The sequence below is a fragment of the Larus michahellis genome, chromosome Z, assembly GCF_964199755.1.
Source record: "Larus michahellis chromosome Z, bLarMic1.1, whole genome shotgun sequence".
NCBI lineage: Eukaryota > Metazoa > Chordata > Aves > Charadriiformes > Laridae > Larus > Larus michahellis.
In genome coordinates, this window is record NC_133930.1 from 31,145,170 (window position 1) to 31,161,114 (window position 15,945).

General features: G+C 38.7%; 1 protein-coding gene across 4 annotated transcripts in view; it reads right to left on the reverse strand.

The window, feature by feature from the left end:
• BRD10 (bromodomain containing 10) overlaps window positions 1–15,671 on the reverse strand; it is a 52,672-nt gene extending 37,001 nt beyond the window's left edge. For 3 of the 4 annotated variants that reach the window (XM_074569803.1, XM_074569804.1, XM_074569802.1), the window contains exons 1-4: window positions 15,500–15,671; window positions 14,401–15,038; window positions 11,685–11,885; window positions 4,287–5,722 (exon numbers count right to left, since the gene is read on the reverse strand). In XM_074569803.1, the coding sequence (XP_074425904.1) occupies window positions 4,287–5,722; window positions 11,685–11,885; window positions 14,401–14,981 (2,218 nt within the window). In that variant the 5' untranslated portion in view covers window positions 14,982–15,038; window positions 15,500–15,671. Of the gene's footprint in view, window positions 1–4,286; window positions 5,723–6,356; window positions 6,392–11,684; window positions 11,886–14,400; window positions 15,039–15,499 lie in introns of those variants that run through there. The other variant, XM_074569805.1, reaches the window with a different exon arrangement.
• Window positions 15,672–15,945: the final 274 nt, after the last annotated feature.

The following is a 15,945-nucleotide window of genomic DNA, read 5'->3' on the forward strand; positions in this document are numbered from 1 at the left end:
GTTTACAGAACAGCCTCGGTAAACCCAATAAAACCTCAGTGGTACACCTTGCTGAAGATATTGACACTGCAGCTTAAGGCAGAGCTTGAATACACTGCTACAACTTGGTGGAATACTTCGTTTAATTTTCAACATTGTTAACAGGCTACACCAGATCTCGAGGCTAGACAACACTACAAGGAAGGTTTTACAACTCCGAAGATGAAAGTGAAGATTAAACTCCCAAGGACAGTACACCAGACACTACAAAACTGCTGCCACGCTGTTAAATTCAGTTCTTCACATTCAAGCAATGTTTGATTTCACAGACAAACGTAATGGTACTCCAAAGAAATAAAATACACTATGAAATAGACTTTAAGCAGGTGGACTGCTATAAATCTTTCAGAGCACAAGTATATGGTATAGAATTTACATCAAAGTTCTTCTAAAGGTATGTGCTATATTGGTGTTTTCTATACCAAATGGAATAAAAGAGATTCAACTCACACTTACTTAAACCTCCGCTTCAGGCACATCATAGTTATTTCAAGCAGCCTCTGGTCCCTCCTATTTTCTCAACCCTATGGATGTTCTGAATTTCATACAATCCCTGTTTCAAGCATGTAATCATGGAATTGTTATGCTTTTGTACTGTGCCTTGCACTGCAATCTTTGCTGTACCCAATGATTTATTTCAGCATAGCCGCCTTAGCCCAGATCCAACAAGCCTATCACCACTGTCACAGTGTAATTGAAGGATTTACAACCTAATTTATCTAACTCCAGTAATAACATGTAAAATGAATGCGTAGCATGCAAGTTGTTCACAGAACTACTGATTCTGTCTTCCATTATATTCAGTACTACTCTGTCAAAAATACTGACACGGAACACTGCCACAGCAATAAGCATCACTGTGTTTCAAATACACAGATTCAATAAAGTGCTTACATCTTCCCTTTCATAATTTGTAAGAAAACCTCATAACTACGTCAATGCTCAAAACATGGCTGTGTTCTCCAGGGAGTTTTGCTCACAAAATTATGAGAAGTTTTCAGATAAAAAGAACTGCACAACCAGTCTATATTCGTTAACAGTATCTTTTGGGTATCACTGCTACAGCAAGTCAGGAATGTGCAAATCATCTCACTAGAAACATGAACCATGACTCAAAGTTACATTTAGATGTCTTAGAGAAGCAATAGTGGGGAAAAAAAAAATAATCACCTTATTAAAAAAAAAAAAAAGGACAGGTACTCACTTTTACATTCCTGTTGCGCTCTTCTACCTCCTGTACTTTTAAAGGACATTGTAAAGGGCAATTATGGGTATAACCAGATTTAAATCAAATGTTTTTGTGAATTCAGAACAAGTTTTACCAAATCTCTTTCTCTATTTTACATTGTAAGGGTATCTTTAAAAAGAAGGTAAAACTTCAGAAGAGCTTTGAGAAAAACTACGTAGTCTTAAACTTCATGAATCATTATAAAACAATAAGGCATTATCATGAATTCAATCCAATCCTATCCATTTCAGCCTAACAGCTTCAGGATTAACGGACACTTAACAAGCATAGGAAGAAAAGCTCTTTCTTGTAATACTGCAATGTATTAGGAAAATTTTCTCCAGCAAGGCCAAAATTTGCAATGACGAAGTAGTCAGAATAAGAAGGGAAAAGTCTCAACATATTAAAAGATAAAGGACAAGAAAGTACCATATGAAAAAGGACCAATCATATCATGCCTAGGACAATGCCTGTCACCTGCAGATGAAAAGGAATGTATCATGCCCTCCACCTGAGTGGAAACAAACACACCATCTGAGCGTAACTTAGGCTACTAGATCCAGCAGATCAAGTAGGTAAGAGACACGGGAAAATTAAAAGTGGAGAAGAGGAATTTCCATCTTTTCTCATTGATTAGACATACGTGACGTCCCCATGTGTAGTCAGGGTTGCAAAACTTGCAAACACCAACAGAATGTGTGACAGAAAACTTTGTTGCTCTTTTCTGGATTTCCACCTGCACTGACACATCTTCCTGTCTGAAACTGACAACGAAAGGGAGTAATACTATACATGCAGCATTCTCTGATGAAGAAAATATATATAATTAAAACCTAAGCTCAGAAGATTAAAATAATCTGGTACTAGTCTATAGTTACTGACACATATTCTAACAAAACTATATACTAATTATTTTCTATATTAAATTAGCTCCAATAATGTTAAGCTCCTTATGACACAATATGGAATTGGAAAAAACAGAGGTACGTAGCATTCTACTGCTGAATTTAATATTCAGTCATGTAAAGCCACAAATTAAAACTGAAAGAACAACTATTTTAACTCCCATGTTTTTAGTGGTATGGAACACTAGCTTGTTTTATAATAAGTTTCTGAAGCATATTTGGGTCCTAAAATACATTCCAATAAAGCTTAGCATGAAGCACAAAGGACAATAAATGGATAAATAATCACCATTATAATCCTGTATCAGATCAGCGTTAGATGAGCCTTGGTATTAAGATATTACAAAAGCCAAACTTTTTTTAGCGCTTTAGAAAACAAAACAAACTTATTGGAAGAAATGGAGATCACATAATAGCTACACAAGTCAATATATGTAAGGTAACTGTGATAATGAAATGCCAGGGGTTTCCGTTTTCACTTAGCATCCATGCATCATATGCAAGATACAAAAAGGAAACTGGCTGAAGAAAAGTACTCTCGTGATTCCAGTTTTGTTAATGAGCTAAATTTCTGCTGTGTCAATTAAAAGATAGGAATTTCAAACCAAAAGAACCGCCTGTATTTAAGTAGTGTGATTAAGCATATTACAGTAAGCACTACAGTTTCCACTAACAGTGTAGGTTTTAGTCTGGGATCTACTCAAGACCAAAAATTCTTTAATGTTACAGACTAAAAATTAGAAATTAAAAACATGATAATTTTCAGAGACTATATTATATATTTTTATTATAAATACAAACATTGTGATAGCTGTTCATGATGCATTTCTTTAAAAAAAGTTCAAACTCACATGCCAGTAGTTACAGTTCTTCTAATAGCACTTCAAAATTTGTCTTTCATCTTTAAAAACAAAACATAATTTGTAACTGAAAAAAAATTCTGCTAACATGCTACACGTTAAATTCTGCTGACACTACATGTAAGAACTTTGACTGTAACTCTTAAAATTTATGTTTAGATGTGCAGTGAATTTTTTTTTTGGAGGGAGGAGTTTGTGATTTATATGGCAATGCAATTCTTTGGGTATTCAGCAAAAATATTTGGGATCTAAATATTACTTGCTTTATTAGCTTTAAATGTCCACTCAGCTCCTAGCTAAAATGCATTGGTAGCAGATCTCTGAATTCTCTTACCGTTTAGAAGACGTTTTGTTACACAGATTTTTGGTTTTGACTCTTGTTTTTCAGATGAAATCCAGCATTTACCTGTCAATCTACACTGTTCTAAAAATAAGCTCATTGCTTCAAAAAATGTAATGTTTGAAGCTGTCTGCTAAAATATAGCATGACTCAATAAGATAGCAGATCAAGCTTTATGGTGCTTCATATGACATCAAAAATACTACAACTACCAAACAATTTGAACTCACTTAAGGACTTCATAACTTTACTGTTTCAAAATTGTTTCAAAATTTTCCAGTGAGATAACTGAAATCTGGATCGTGTATCACCTACCCGAAACACTTAACTAGATGCTGCCCACATCTGTAATAAAAATGCTACCTGCATAAATTCTGTATCTCAACTGTTGGACTAAGCAGAAATATCACCAGGCCCACAGTCAATGCAGTACTGTTTGGTGACCTAAGACTGCACAGTTCCAGTAGGAATGATTTTAGATTCATGATCACATGTACTTACTCTGTGTTTCTTTGTAATTTGGATAAGGCAGTATTATCAGAAAGGGGAGATACATTTCCACAATTGCTATGACATAAGACAGCATAAAACAAGTTCAAGCTACACTCTCTGATGCTAACCCGTCAGTCAGACTCCTTCCCCTAAGTATTTTTTGCAACAAACTCTTCCAATGAATTGTTCTCTAAAGATACATTCTGCAAATGAATCATGGTTTGATCAGCAAATGAGCCTGTTTTATATGCTTGTGTTATTGAATGGGAGACTTTCACGCTAAAAGTAACATCAGAAAAGTCTAATGCCATAAGGTTGTCATATTTCACAAAACAAAATGTAGACTAGCTAAGAAAACAATTAAAAAAATTAAAAAATCAGTACCCTCCTAAGGTTTACTACAGATGAAAATGTCAACTTACCAGACTTGTGCTTCTTGTGTTTTGCTTTCTTTTTAATTATAAACAACTTGTTCTGGATCTCAGATTTGTAAGATTTGAATGGATGAAGATGAATCTCACGCTTTCTTTGCAAGTCATCAAGTTTTCTCTGTAGATTTTCATTTAGAATATCCTTCAACTTCTTTTTTTTCTTTTTCTTCTTTTTTGCCTGCAACTTACTTAGTTTCTTATGATTTCGCAGCGAGTTCTCTAGCATTATGTCTTTAGCAGATTCGTGGTAATTTACGTCTTGGTTGTCATTTTGAGCACCATTGACATGCATTTGGCAAGCATTCAGTGTGTTCTCCTTGAATGGACTGATCTCAGCTTTTACTCTGGCTACTTCAGCACAACCTTGTCCATTGTCCACAGCCCTTATCTCTCCTGAACTAGGGTGACTACCCATACCAACAATCTCTCCTGAACTAATCGAATTCCTCAAGTTCTCTTTATAGGAATCAGTTTTTTTGATGTCACAGACTCTTGACGTCTTGATTTCACAGTTAATCTTAATCTCCTCTGCAGTGACTCTAAAGCTACCTAAATGCGTTTTTTTTTCTGGACAGATAACAATGGAGTCCATGCTTCTCCCTATTTCTGTCTTGGAATGATGTAGCAGCTCTTCTCTACCACCAGCACTGACCTCCCCGTTGCTTTTGCCTGCATATTCATGTTTTACTTTCTCCAATTTAATACGTGACACTTTTTTAACTTTGATGGGAGGAGATGGGAATTCAGGAGCCTGAAAAGGTTTTTGTTTGTAAATCCGAACGTCTGCACCACAGAACTGTGGAAAATGAACATATGCATTCTCCAAGTAGTCATAACCAAGGATTACTTCTCTGCATTCATGGATAGGCTGACCTAGCACTGCATCCTGAACATCCTTTTGTGTTTCATACACAAAATCACAGAGACCTTTTAGCAGCCACACTTTTTGGTAGAATGGTAGCTCATGAAATGATTTTTCCTCCAAGGGATTAACTTCTCCGAGGACTTTGAAAAACTGTGGACACAATCCAAGTTTTTCTGCAGAGCTATTAGGATTGTCAGTCTGCCCTACAATGGTATACCAGTGTTGTACCTTCTGTCTGAGTGCTGCTTCCCAAGTCCTGTAAGAAAGTGTAGGCCTGCGATGTAATGTAGATCTGCGATGAGGAGGACTTAACAAAGAAGTCATTATTTTAGATAAAAAGGCATTACACTGAGGCATCAGAAGACAACGTTCCAATTCATAGAATACTATTTCAGGTAAATTTAAGATCTGTTGTGCTAAACAAAGAAAATGACCAATAGCTGGAATCTCCCACATTGTCTCCATCCTTGTAGGTGCTGCTTGAGCTAAAAGTGACTTTTCCCATTCTTCTATTTCTTTCTGACTAGCTTCTTCTGCTTCTTTTCTTTCTTGTTCTCTCAGCCTATTAAAAGAAAGTTCATGAAAATTCAGGTATCAGGTGAACAAAAAGAAACTGAGAAGAAAAAAATCAGAACTACATCATGACAAACATACTCATCTAGAAGTAATAAAGAACACAATACACAAAGTTTTAATTCAGTTTGTCTTAATTTGGATTACACAACACATCACTGCACCAAAATGGGAAATTGTAGTCTTTTATTTCTCTGACCACTAGTTTAAAAAAGGGGAAAAGGTAAGAAGAAAACCTGGCAGATATCAATAGTTCGGGTAGTTGAGATTTTTTTAAAAAATGTATTCCCTTCCCCAGTGTCTTTCTGGCACGATTAAGTATTTCCAACAAACTATCCATATAAAAATTTCTGAAAATGAATTCCAGGTAAGTCTTGCTTTCAAATGGTTGCCTTGTGGCTTGTGTCACCTACCTTGTAACTCCCTTCTGCAATACACAAGTATACATGCCTAACTGTTAAGTGCTCCATTCACATATATTTTCCCTCCCACCCACAGGCGTGTTACTAGTTGGTTTGTAATGGTGGTCAAAAAAGAAACAAATATCAGGATGCATGAAGAATGTGATGGAAAATAACACCAGAAATAAAATGTCATTACATTAATAAATGGTTTGCCCTCACCTGAAAAACTGTATTCAGTTCTGGTCCCCCTATCTAAAAAAAGGATAGAGCAGAAATAGTGGGTATTCAGAGAAAGAGATTATCAGTAATCAGAGGCCTGTAAAAACTTCTGAAAATCTGGGACTCTACACAAAACACTAGCAAGAGGAAACATGACAGCAATATACAAAACTAATATGATAGACTGGGAACTTCTAATTACTTTTATTTGTAAATTGATCATGAAATTTAAAGGCAACAAGTTTAAGAGGAAGAAATGCTTCCACTTCGGATAAACAATCATGCGCATCTTACCATCTAACTTACTAGAACACAAGATACATTAGTTTAGTTCCAAAGTGAAAAAGAGGACATCTGCATGAATCACATAATTACCAAGGGTTACTAGTAGCAGGAGGGATTTTTCTTTAATGCTGCAATGGTAAACTAACATTTTTGCCTCAAGACATGATGAAATTCCAAAAGATAGGATTCGGATACAGCTGTACTTAGAGGAAAATTTTTGTAGAGCTCATGCAAAGTTTCTCATATCTTTTTCTCTGAAGCTTCTATCACTGACCAATGCTAGAAACAATCACCTGTATGTATCACTAATATGACCTGTTATTGGAATTTATAAGTCCTTATTTCCAGATTGCTAACCTCCAGTAATATTTCTTTATATACAAGTAGCAAATAAATGCCATGTATCCATGCAAAGCATCAATGCCTTCCAAATTCAGAGTAAAGGTATATTAAAATCTTTCTTTTGACAACATGAAGCTTATAGTGGGTTCTAGCATGAAGAATGTGTCTTTGAAGCATTGACTAGGTATCTCATAACGTAAAAAATGCAACAAACCTAGCTTAGCCCATATTTTTGTATCAATGCAGGAGATATAAGTCATGACCACAAACTTAAAATTTGCATCCTTTGTGTATGCAATACGACATATAATACAGTAAGATTCCACTGAATGTTCTACCTTACATAATTAAATTAAATTTCAAGTGACTTGTTACCATAATTTCAACAGAATTTTTTAATACCACATACATGCATCCTTGTTATTTATGTACCCATCAAATGCAGAAAGACAGATTCATGTAAAACATAAAATTAAAATGCAAATGCAAACAGGTCAGTAAATTCTCAACTTCACTCTCCCAATGTAGCATTTATTTAACCATATAATAGATGGGATCTAAAGACAAAATCCCACTTTGCACCACTAATTTAAACACACAATGAATGTGATCTACTGACAAAATCCCATTTGCCATTCTAGGTGAACAAACCAGTAAATTTAACAATACAACCTGCGTAGGTAAAGTGGGCATTTTTTTTAATTCTGTCTTTTGTTCTATTTCCATGGATTAATATAATAAATAAAAATAAATAATTAACAAGTGGGACAGAGGAAGAAACTATAGTAAGTAAAAAGTGTTCCCAAAAATAAATTTCAAAGTACTCCTGAATCCCACTCCCTCTTCCCTCCTAAGTGTAAAACATACTTCCAAATAACCCGCTGCCTCCAAAAGGTGCGAGCTCTATTAAAATATGGAAATAAGCTTAAATATGAATAAATAGACAGTGAGACAGAACATCTGTAGAAACAATCACATTCCAGTATCGTCTAACACAGGCTGCAGATGACCTAAAAATATTGCCTTTGCAAGCGGTTTTAACTTACCATCAATTAGTAATTCAAATTAAGGTAAAATTCTCAAAATAAATACAATACCCTAGATTCACCTCTGTCTCGCACTTCATAAAATAACAATCATTACAGTATTTTAAAGATGTTTTAAAATAGAAAACCATACATTGTTTCAGCTGCAAAAAGTTTCCCTTTTTTTTTTTTAAAGCTATAATTTTATCACAATTATCTGTAGTCCATTCTCAGTAGACATTCAAGGGAAAATGTAAATAATAGCACACTTCCATATCTTCATTATTGAAGTCTTCCTACTAGCTGCCCATCTTTTGGGGGGCATAATTTTTTCCTGTGGTGTTTTTTTGAGAGAGAGGATGGGGATGAGGACGGGAGAGGAGGTGGGGCAAGGGTGCAGGGGTGGAGGGGAGACAGAGAGAAACATTTGATATTTAGCAGGACAAATATCCCTACACTGAGAAATTCTCTGGACAAGCATATTTGGCTTTTATGCTGACAGCAATTGTAAAAAAAAAATATGGTTGCTTCACACTTTTATTTACATTCATCAGGAATATGTTTGCAGGCATGTATTGTGTTTACAATAATAACACAAAACTATTCTAAGGTCAGGCTGACATTTCCAGACTAACAAAGGACAAACATATTCCTAGAACACGCCTGCAGCACTTTTGCAGCTGTTGAGCAGATAAAACCACGGCACCCGACCTTAAAGCTCATCGGACATGCTCCCCAAGTAAAGATACTACCTAAACCAGACTCCTGATATAACTCCCCACTTTTCTTATCATTTTCTTCCTTAAGACAACAGACATGTCTCACCAGCTAATTCCTTCTCACTTGCAACAAGAGATTTCACTTGGAGGGGAGAGGTGTCAAAGACCAGACTGTATTTCCCTCCCCCCCAGTTACCACCTTCTAACCCACTTAAGTGTTGAGTAATTTTTCACAGGTATGGCACTGGAACTCTGATGAGAAGGTACAGAGAACTGTTTTAATTCTACGATAACTTGTTCTTATAAACTTTCTTTAAAAAAAAAACAAACTAGAAAGCTACATACAAAATAGCAATGTTACTTATTATTCTAAGTTAAATCGAGATTTAATAGTCAGAAGATATTAAATTTGGAGATGCCCGTGTGACCTTAATTCTGTTTCTATAATGTTAAACAACTAACTTGCAAACAGAATTGGATTCTTAAAATGTTTAATGAACATGTCTGAAACTTACCCCAGGATCATGTCTTCAGAGATGGTAAAGACATGGAGCTGCCTAGCGTAATATTCAACAAACCAGAGTCATACAGATACTTAATTCCCATTGAAATCAATCATTTAATCACCTGGCATTCACTGGTGGTTTTAAAAATTTCAGTAGGAGTCTACCTCTATGTTTTGGTATCTAAATGCCCCTTTATAGGCAAGTATTATCAATTATATAATAATTATTTATTGTTAACTAATATGTAAGCTAGTATGCATATTGACATGTTATTTAATTAGCATGTAACCAAGCAGCCAAGTAGAATCTCCTGGAAATGTAACTAACAATCCAAAGAAGATATTCAATATTCTGATAATTAGAAAAATTGAACAAAAGGAAAGTTTATAAACAAAACTGACAAGAAAAGTAAACCAGACAGCTGGGGCGGGGGGGAAGTACTTTTGCTGCTGTACAGAAACTATTAACTGCAAAATAGTGAAATCAGCTTTGCAAAGACATCTGCTCCGTTTTTACATATCAAGCCTACCATGTATCACTTGGGGGAGGCTATAAAACACTATATAAAGAAAAAAATTAAATAGATTATGCAAGAAATGGATAAACTACAAGAAAGACAAGGATAACTCTACAAAGGATATAACAAAAATAACGAAAGGACTTGGAGTAGGATTGCCATTAGCTACAGAAAAGAAGATAAAAAAACACATTCAGGATATTCTTCCAAAATACGCAGTTGAAAACAGGCTCGTAAAATCAGTTTCAAGGATTTTGGAAAAAAAACCTAAAAGTATTTTAAAGATTTCATTTGCTGCAGTTCTTTCTACTCATCATAAGATGCCTGTGCCTTACAAGAGTATCTAAATATCCAAAGCAAAGGATTAGATATTAACTTGGACTTCCACACACAATTTCTTTATGTATTAGGCTAAGTTTTGTAGAAAGGCACTTGCATTTGCAGCCTTACTTATCTAGGGCTGAAAGTATGTAACTTCTTCTAGTGAGGCAGCTAAACAGCCTAAACTAGGATAATTACTAGCTAGAAAGTACAGGTATACTGAGTGCTTAGCTGGACAGCCAGAAAGCGAGTACTTTATGTTCCGGATAACTCATCTGCAAGTTGAGTGAATAGGAGGTGCTGACTGTCCAAACATAACTGATTTGCCAGCACACAAGCAAGTTATACTACCACACTATACACAGTTTTATGGGGAAAAAGAGCAACAGAACAAGACCAGGAGGAAGGCAAATTTCAGTACAGCAGAAACTAAAATCCTAAACAGTTTACCCACTCATTTGAGTTGACCATTACAGTCATTCATAATTATACTCTGACATAGGATACCCTGTATTATAGCAACAGATTTGGACAGACATTCTGTTACAACTGTGATGAAAGGCTAAGTGAAACAATCAATAACAATAATAATCAATAAAATACTCTGTATCCACTAAAGTAGCACTTTAGTTCTAAGAATCATAGAACAGTGCCATCAAGTTCAGTGATCTAGAGCACAGAGTTGAACAGAAATTAAGACAGTTTTAACAGAGAAAAAATAACCCTAGTGATCTTTGCTTTTTTGCGAAGTACGAGGTGGAAATAAAGATTCACTCATTTCTAGGGAAAAGGTACTGGCTAATACTGAAGTCAGCCAAAACTGTATGGCTTCAAATCTGTTGAAAATGAAGATTACCTGCAAAATGAGAGTGAACTGGTTATATATGGGAAAAAAGCTGGAAATATTTTGTTTCCTAAAGCTAATACTGTCTTATCACCATGTTCCATGCTTCAGACACAGTCTCTCAAGTTACTGTTAAAGTATATAAGCTTATAAGCTTAATTTTCCTCAAAGTGAAACATATCAAAATCAACATTAAACACTGCCTGGAATTATATACCTCTTCAATTTATGAAAACCACAAAAGCCCACAGAGTTAATTATACACACATTCTAAATTTGTTACCTAACTGAGAAGCTGAAATGCCACATCAGTGAGATAACAGGAGTGGCACTGGCAGAGGTAATTTGCTTCTAGCTATCAGTGAGGGAAGCAGTGACAAGATCACAGAATTAGACTGTAGTTAGCATTCTGATAGTTTTTAATCTCATTGTTGCATGGAAAACGGTCCAAGGAGAGGCATGATAAACCGTGACTGAGCTAACAGGAAATTGCTGTGGATGCTTTCAGTTACTATTAACAGTTTCATAATCCTGAAATAACAGCAGCCTTAATTTATTTTAAAGCTTATATGACTTTAGCAATTTTTCAATGACGTGGTAAATCAAAAACTAATTTCGTGATTTGTGGATGCACTGTATTGAAGTCCTAGGTTCATTCATGAACTTAAGACACATTTATTTACCTAGAGAAGCCTTAAGGAGCTAGCCCTGTAGAGAACTAGGAATACATAATTATTTAAAACCAAAACAAAACAGCTTTTCCTATTACCTCTTTTCCTCTTTTGCTCTCAGCTGTTCCTCTTGTCTTAGAACCTGAACCATCACAGACTCAAACATGCCTGTTGACAAGCCTACTAAATTGCGAGGTGTGGAACGACGTCTTGTTGAAATGCATGCTGTTCCTTTCTCATCTTCCAGCCCATAGCATCCTCTAGATGTTACAGCTATCGATGTTTTCTCTCTTAAATGCCTAGAAGAAAAAAGCAAGCCAATTCACAATTACAATTTCCCTTACCAACAGCACTTCAATGCCTGCACTACCAATCAGAGATCAAGCATACTTACGCAGAAAAAAGCAGTGACTTTTCCTCTGACATTTTTTCCACTTTGAACGTTCCTTTACGAAATTTTAAGTTTAAAACCAACATGCTAACATGAGCTATGTTTTCACATCTCTTAAAAATGGTGATCTATCTCAAGCAACCAAACATTATTTGAAGATTGAATTTTCTATATTAATCCATAAATATTTGAAAATAAAATACTTCCACAAGACCTGAGATAAGAAACTATTATTGTCAGAAGACACTTAAAAATATTTTGGGAAAAAAAAAGTGCACTTTTTGGTTTGGGTTGAAGGAGGAGGGAGTGTTAAACAGCAGTTTAGTTTCATTAAAAATTAAAAAGATGAAAAGCAAAACACCACAAATTTGGTTGTAAAGTTTACATTTCATCTTACACTGTTTTATAGTTCTCCAGCAAAACCAGTATGAGAAATAACACTCCATTACACAACCTCTGAAAACATTTTTTTTGGGGGGAGGGGGGGAGCCAACCTCCATTCTAAGTTAACTTTCTATGGTTTGTAATACCTGAGAATCATATAACCAACATTGATTGCTTCCCTTGAGTCACTTGATGGTGATCATTGAGCTAAATGCTGCTCTGTAATGAAGCAAGGATGATTATTCCAAGAAGTAGTTCTTGAATTTCATTTTACTAATAAAATTAGTTACACACATAAAACAAATCTATCTGAGCAAAAATTGAAAAGGAACTTTGAGAAGTCTAGATTCCATAATCCTTTCTATATATAGTTCTTAAAAACTTCTACCAAGACAGTGTACACAGACAAATTGAAAAAATCTTTAAAAATCTCTGAAGAGCTAATATAAGAGAAATTCACTATATATTGAGGTAGGATTATTTTTAGTCAGTTTAATATTTCTTAGTATTTATTTGAACAAAGACTGTGCATTTGTGAAAGAATTACAACAGCAATTGAACTTTTTTAGTAAATACATATATTGCTATTTGATGACACAGTACATAAATTGACTCCGCTTTCTTATGGAGTTTCTAATAAAAAGGCATTGAGCATTCTCAGATCCTACCTAATCCAATGAGCAGTCATAATGCAACAAAGAACCTTCAACAAAATGCCCTTCAATTCAATACAGTTGAGATGTTACAGTCACACAACATACAGAAAGGAACTTGGCACAAATCTTCCAAGCTGCATTTGGTTACCTATTTATTTGCCAGTAGTAACTCTTCAAGCCAGGAATTCTGCTTGTTTAAAAAAAATAATAATAATCAAGTTTTACTCAAGCAAACTACCAACATTCGTGCCCCATTAGGTTCAACTCCTTCCGTTCTGCTCCCAAACTGTCCTAAAACTGCTGTTACACAAAAAAAGTTTCAAATACAGTGTTGCTACACCAACACAGAATACATTAACTCCAGCGTATTCAGTTGAGTTCTGCACCATGCTCCTCAAGTGTTCCTACTACACAAGCAAGGTTCTTCTTACCAGCTGGCAGCTAATGCTCTGTGTCACTAGCAAGTTTAAGGTTGATGGACATGCACAGCTTTACACATTTCCTAATACTGTTCCTTCTTCACCTTCACCCTTTGCCAAAAAATCCTCCTGGTTTTTACATGCAAAATACTATGTCACTCAGAAGACCGATGACCCTTTCTTTGTAAGAAGCAACCATTGTTTTCTGAATATGACCAAACTAAGACTATGTCAGACTCGTAAGAAACCATGTATTTCAGCTGTGATTTATGCTGGGCTTTCTACTATACAGTTTGACAGCTTTCTATGCTTCAGCTGCTTTGGCTGATAAACAAGTTCCTGCCAGGGACTTATATTTAAACATGTCACAATTTCCATTTTGCCATTCAAGACTATAATATGCCAAGCACTACCTTTCATTTTATGATTATCAAAAAATATCCTGACACTAAATTACCCATTTCAAAGCACATACTCTGGCTGAAGATTTTTTTCCTACTTATTTGGAAGACACTAAAAATTTCACAGACTGTAAAAATCACAATTTTTAAGTGACAGTTGTTTATATTATACAGAGTTTGGGTAGTTTCACTTGCTTTTGACAGCATAAAATAAAGAAAGGAGCATTTGACATCTTGTCTAAACAAGTGTGCTTCCATGTTCATAAAGCCTTCTTTCAGAAGGAAAATCTTAGCCAGGAAATGTTGTACCCTATTTTGCATTTTAGTATTTTTGGGTTTGGAATCTCCAAAGCATTTTGAATTCAGATTTGGATAGTTCCCAGTAGGAAACGTTCCCCTTTGTGGAAGTACTGAGAGTTCATGGGAACCATTCAAATTTGGTTTATTGTGTGTTTTTTTAAAAACCATTCAAATGATATTTTTTACTTGAAGAAAGGCACCCTCCTGATCTACTTTATGTAAACGGCATCTCGCAGGACCCCTATAGAGTTTTATACACCTACCGGGACAGCAGCGCCAGCTTCTGTTCCAGCATCATCTCCAGCTTCTGGGCCTGTTTGGAGAGCCAGTGGTCTACACCATGCAGCCGGTAACACGTCTCCAGCATCAGGCGGAAGTCACCCACGAAATCTGCTATGCCTGTGTACTGCCCACTGGAAAATTTCTCTTCCATCTTCAACAGCCACATTCCAGCTGGCGACTGCTGAGAAGAGTGACTGCTGTTGCGACCGGAGAGGGAGCCAACTCCTTCTTCCCTGATGGATGACTGATCCGCGAGAGGCTTCAAAAACGGTGCTGTCAGCGGCCGGTACTTCTCCATGAGAAACTCGCGCAAGATGCGGTATCCCTGCTGCAGCTCAGGATTCAGGCTCTGCTCCCAGGAGCAGCCGCCGCTCTTCCCTCCCGCATCATCTCCCTCCTTGTCCGGCTCTTCCTCCCCGTAGCGAAGGCGGATAGCCGCGGGCCGATCGGACGAAAGGTCTCCGCCCGCGGGCTCTGCCGAGTCCATGTCTCCCACCCCGCGCACGCACAGGGCCCCGCCGGCTCCAGGTGGACTGCCGGCCCCGGGCCGGCTCTTCAGCATCAGCTAGGGACAGCCGCGCTCCCCCTCGCCCAGCCGGCGAATCGACATCGGGCTCACCTATGCACAGAGATACGGTTCAGTCCCTCGCCAACGCTCCCCCGCGACGGCCTCAGCCCTGCCCCCAGCTGTGAAGGTTGGGGGCCAGGGGGGAAGAAGGCCGCGGTTGCCGGGGAGGAGGCAGCGGCCGGCCGCCGGGCTTGGCCCGCCTCTCCCCAGCGCCAGCCTCCCCTGGCCTCTGCCTGGCTCGCCCGGGCCTGCGTACGGCCCCGCCCGCCCGCCCAGGGACCGCGCCCTCGCACTCGGGGGCCGCCCCCGGCGGCGGGCAGCTCCGCATCCCTCCGGCCTCCCCCCGCCCATGATGGGGCCTCCCTCCTGCGCTCCACCGCGGCCCCCTCCTGAAGAGGGGAGGAGCGGGCGGCAGGTGCCGTCCCCGCGCTGGCCGCCCCCGGCTGGCCCGTGTTGTGCGGCGAAGCGCTTCCCGCCCCCCCCACCCCATCATCACCACCACCCCTCCTCGCCTCACAGCGCGGCGGGCAGCGGTGTCAGTTAACGGCCGGCAACAGTGACAGTTAACGGCCGTTGCGCGCGCCCCGGGGTGGCGGGGGGCGGGGTGGGGGAGGGGGTGGCGCTGCGGCCCGGGAGAGAGGCGAGAGAAAAGGGACGCGGCGCCCCACCTAAGGCGCACGCGCCGGAGCGGCGGCACGCTGGGTGCGCCGGACGCCAGGTGAGGCGGCGTCATCAGTGGGCGCCCCGCTCGGCCCGGCCCGGCTCGGGGCGGGGCGCGGGAGGGTGAGGGCGCCTGCGCGGCGCGGGGCGGTGGCTGTGGGCGCGCAGGCGCGAGGGGCGGGAATGGCGGCGTGAGGGGAAGGGGAAGGGGAAGGGGAAGGGGAAGGGGAAGGGGAAGGGGAAGGGGAAGGGGAGGGATGGGGTGGGGTGGGGAGAAGGCGGCGGCGGCGGCTCTGCG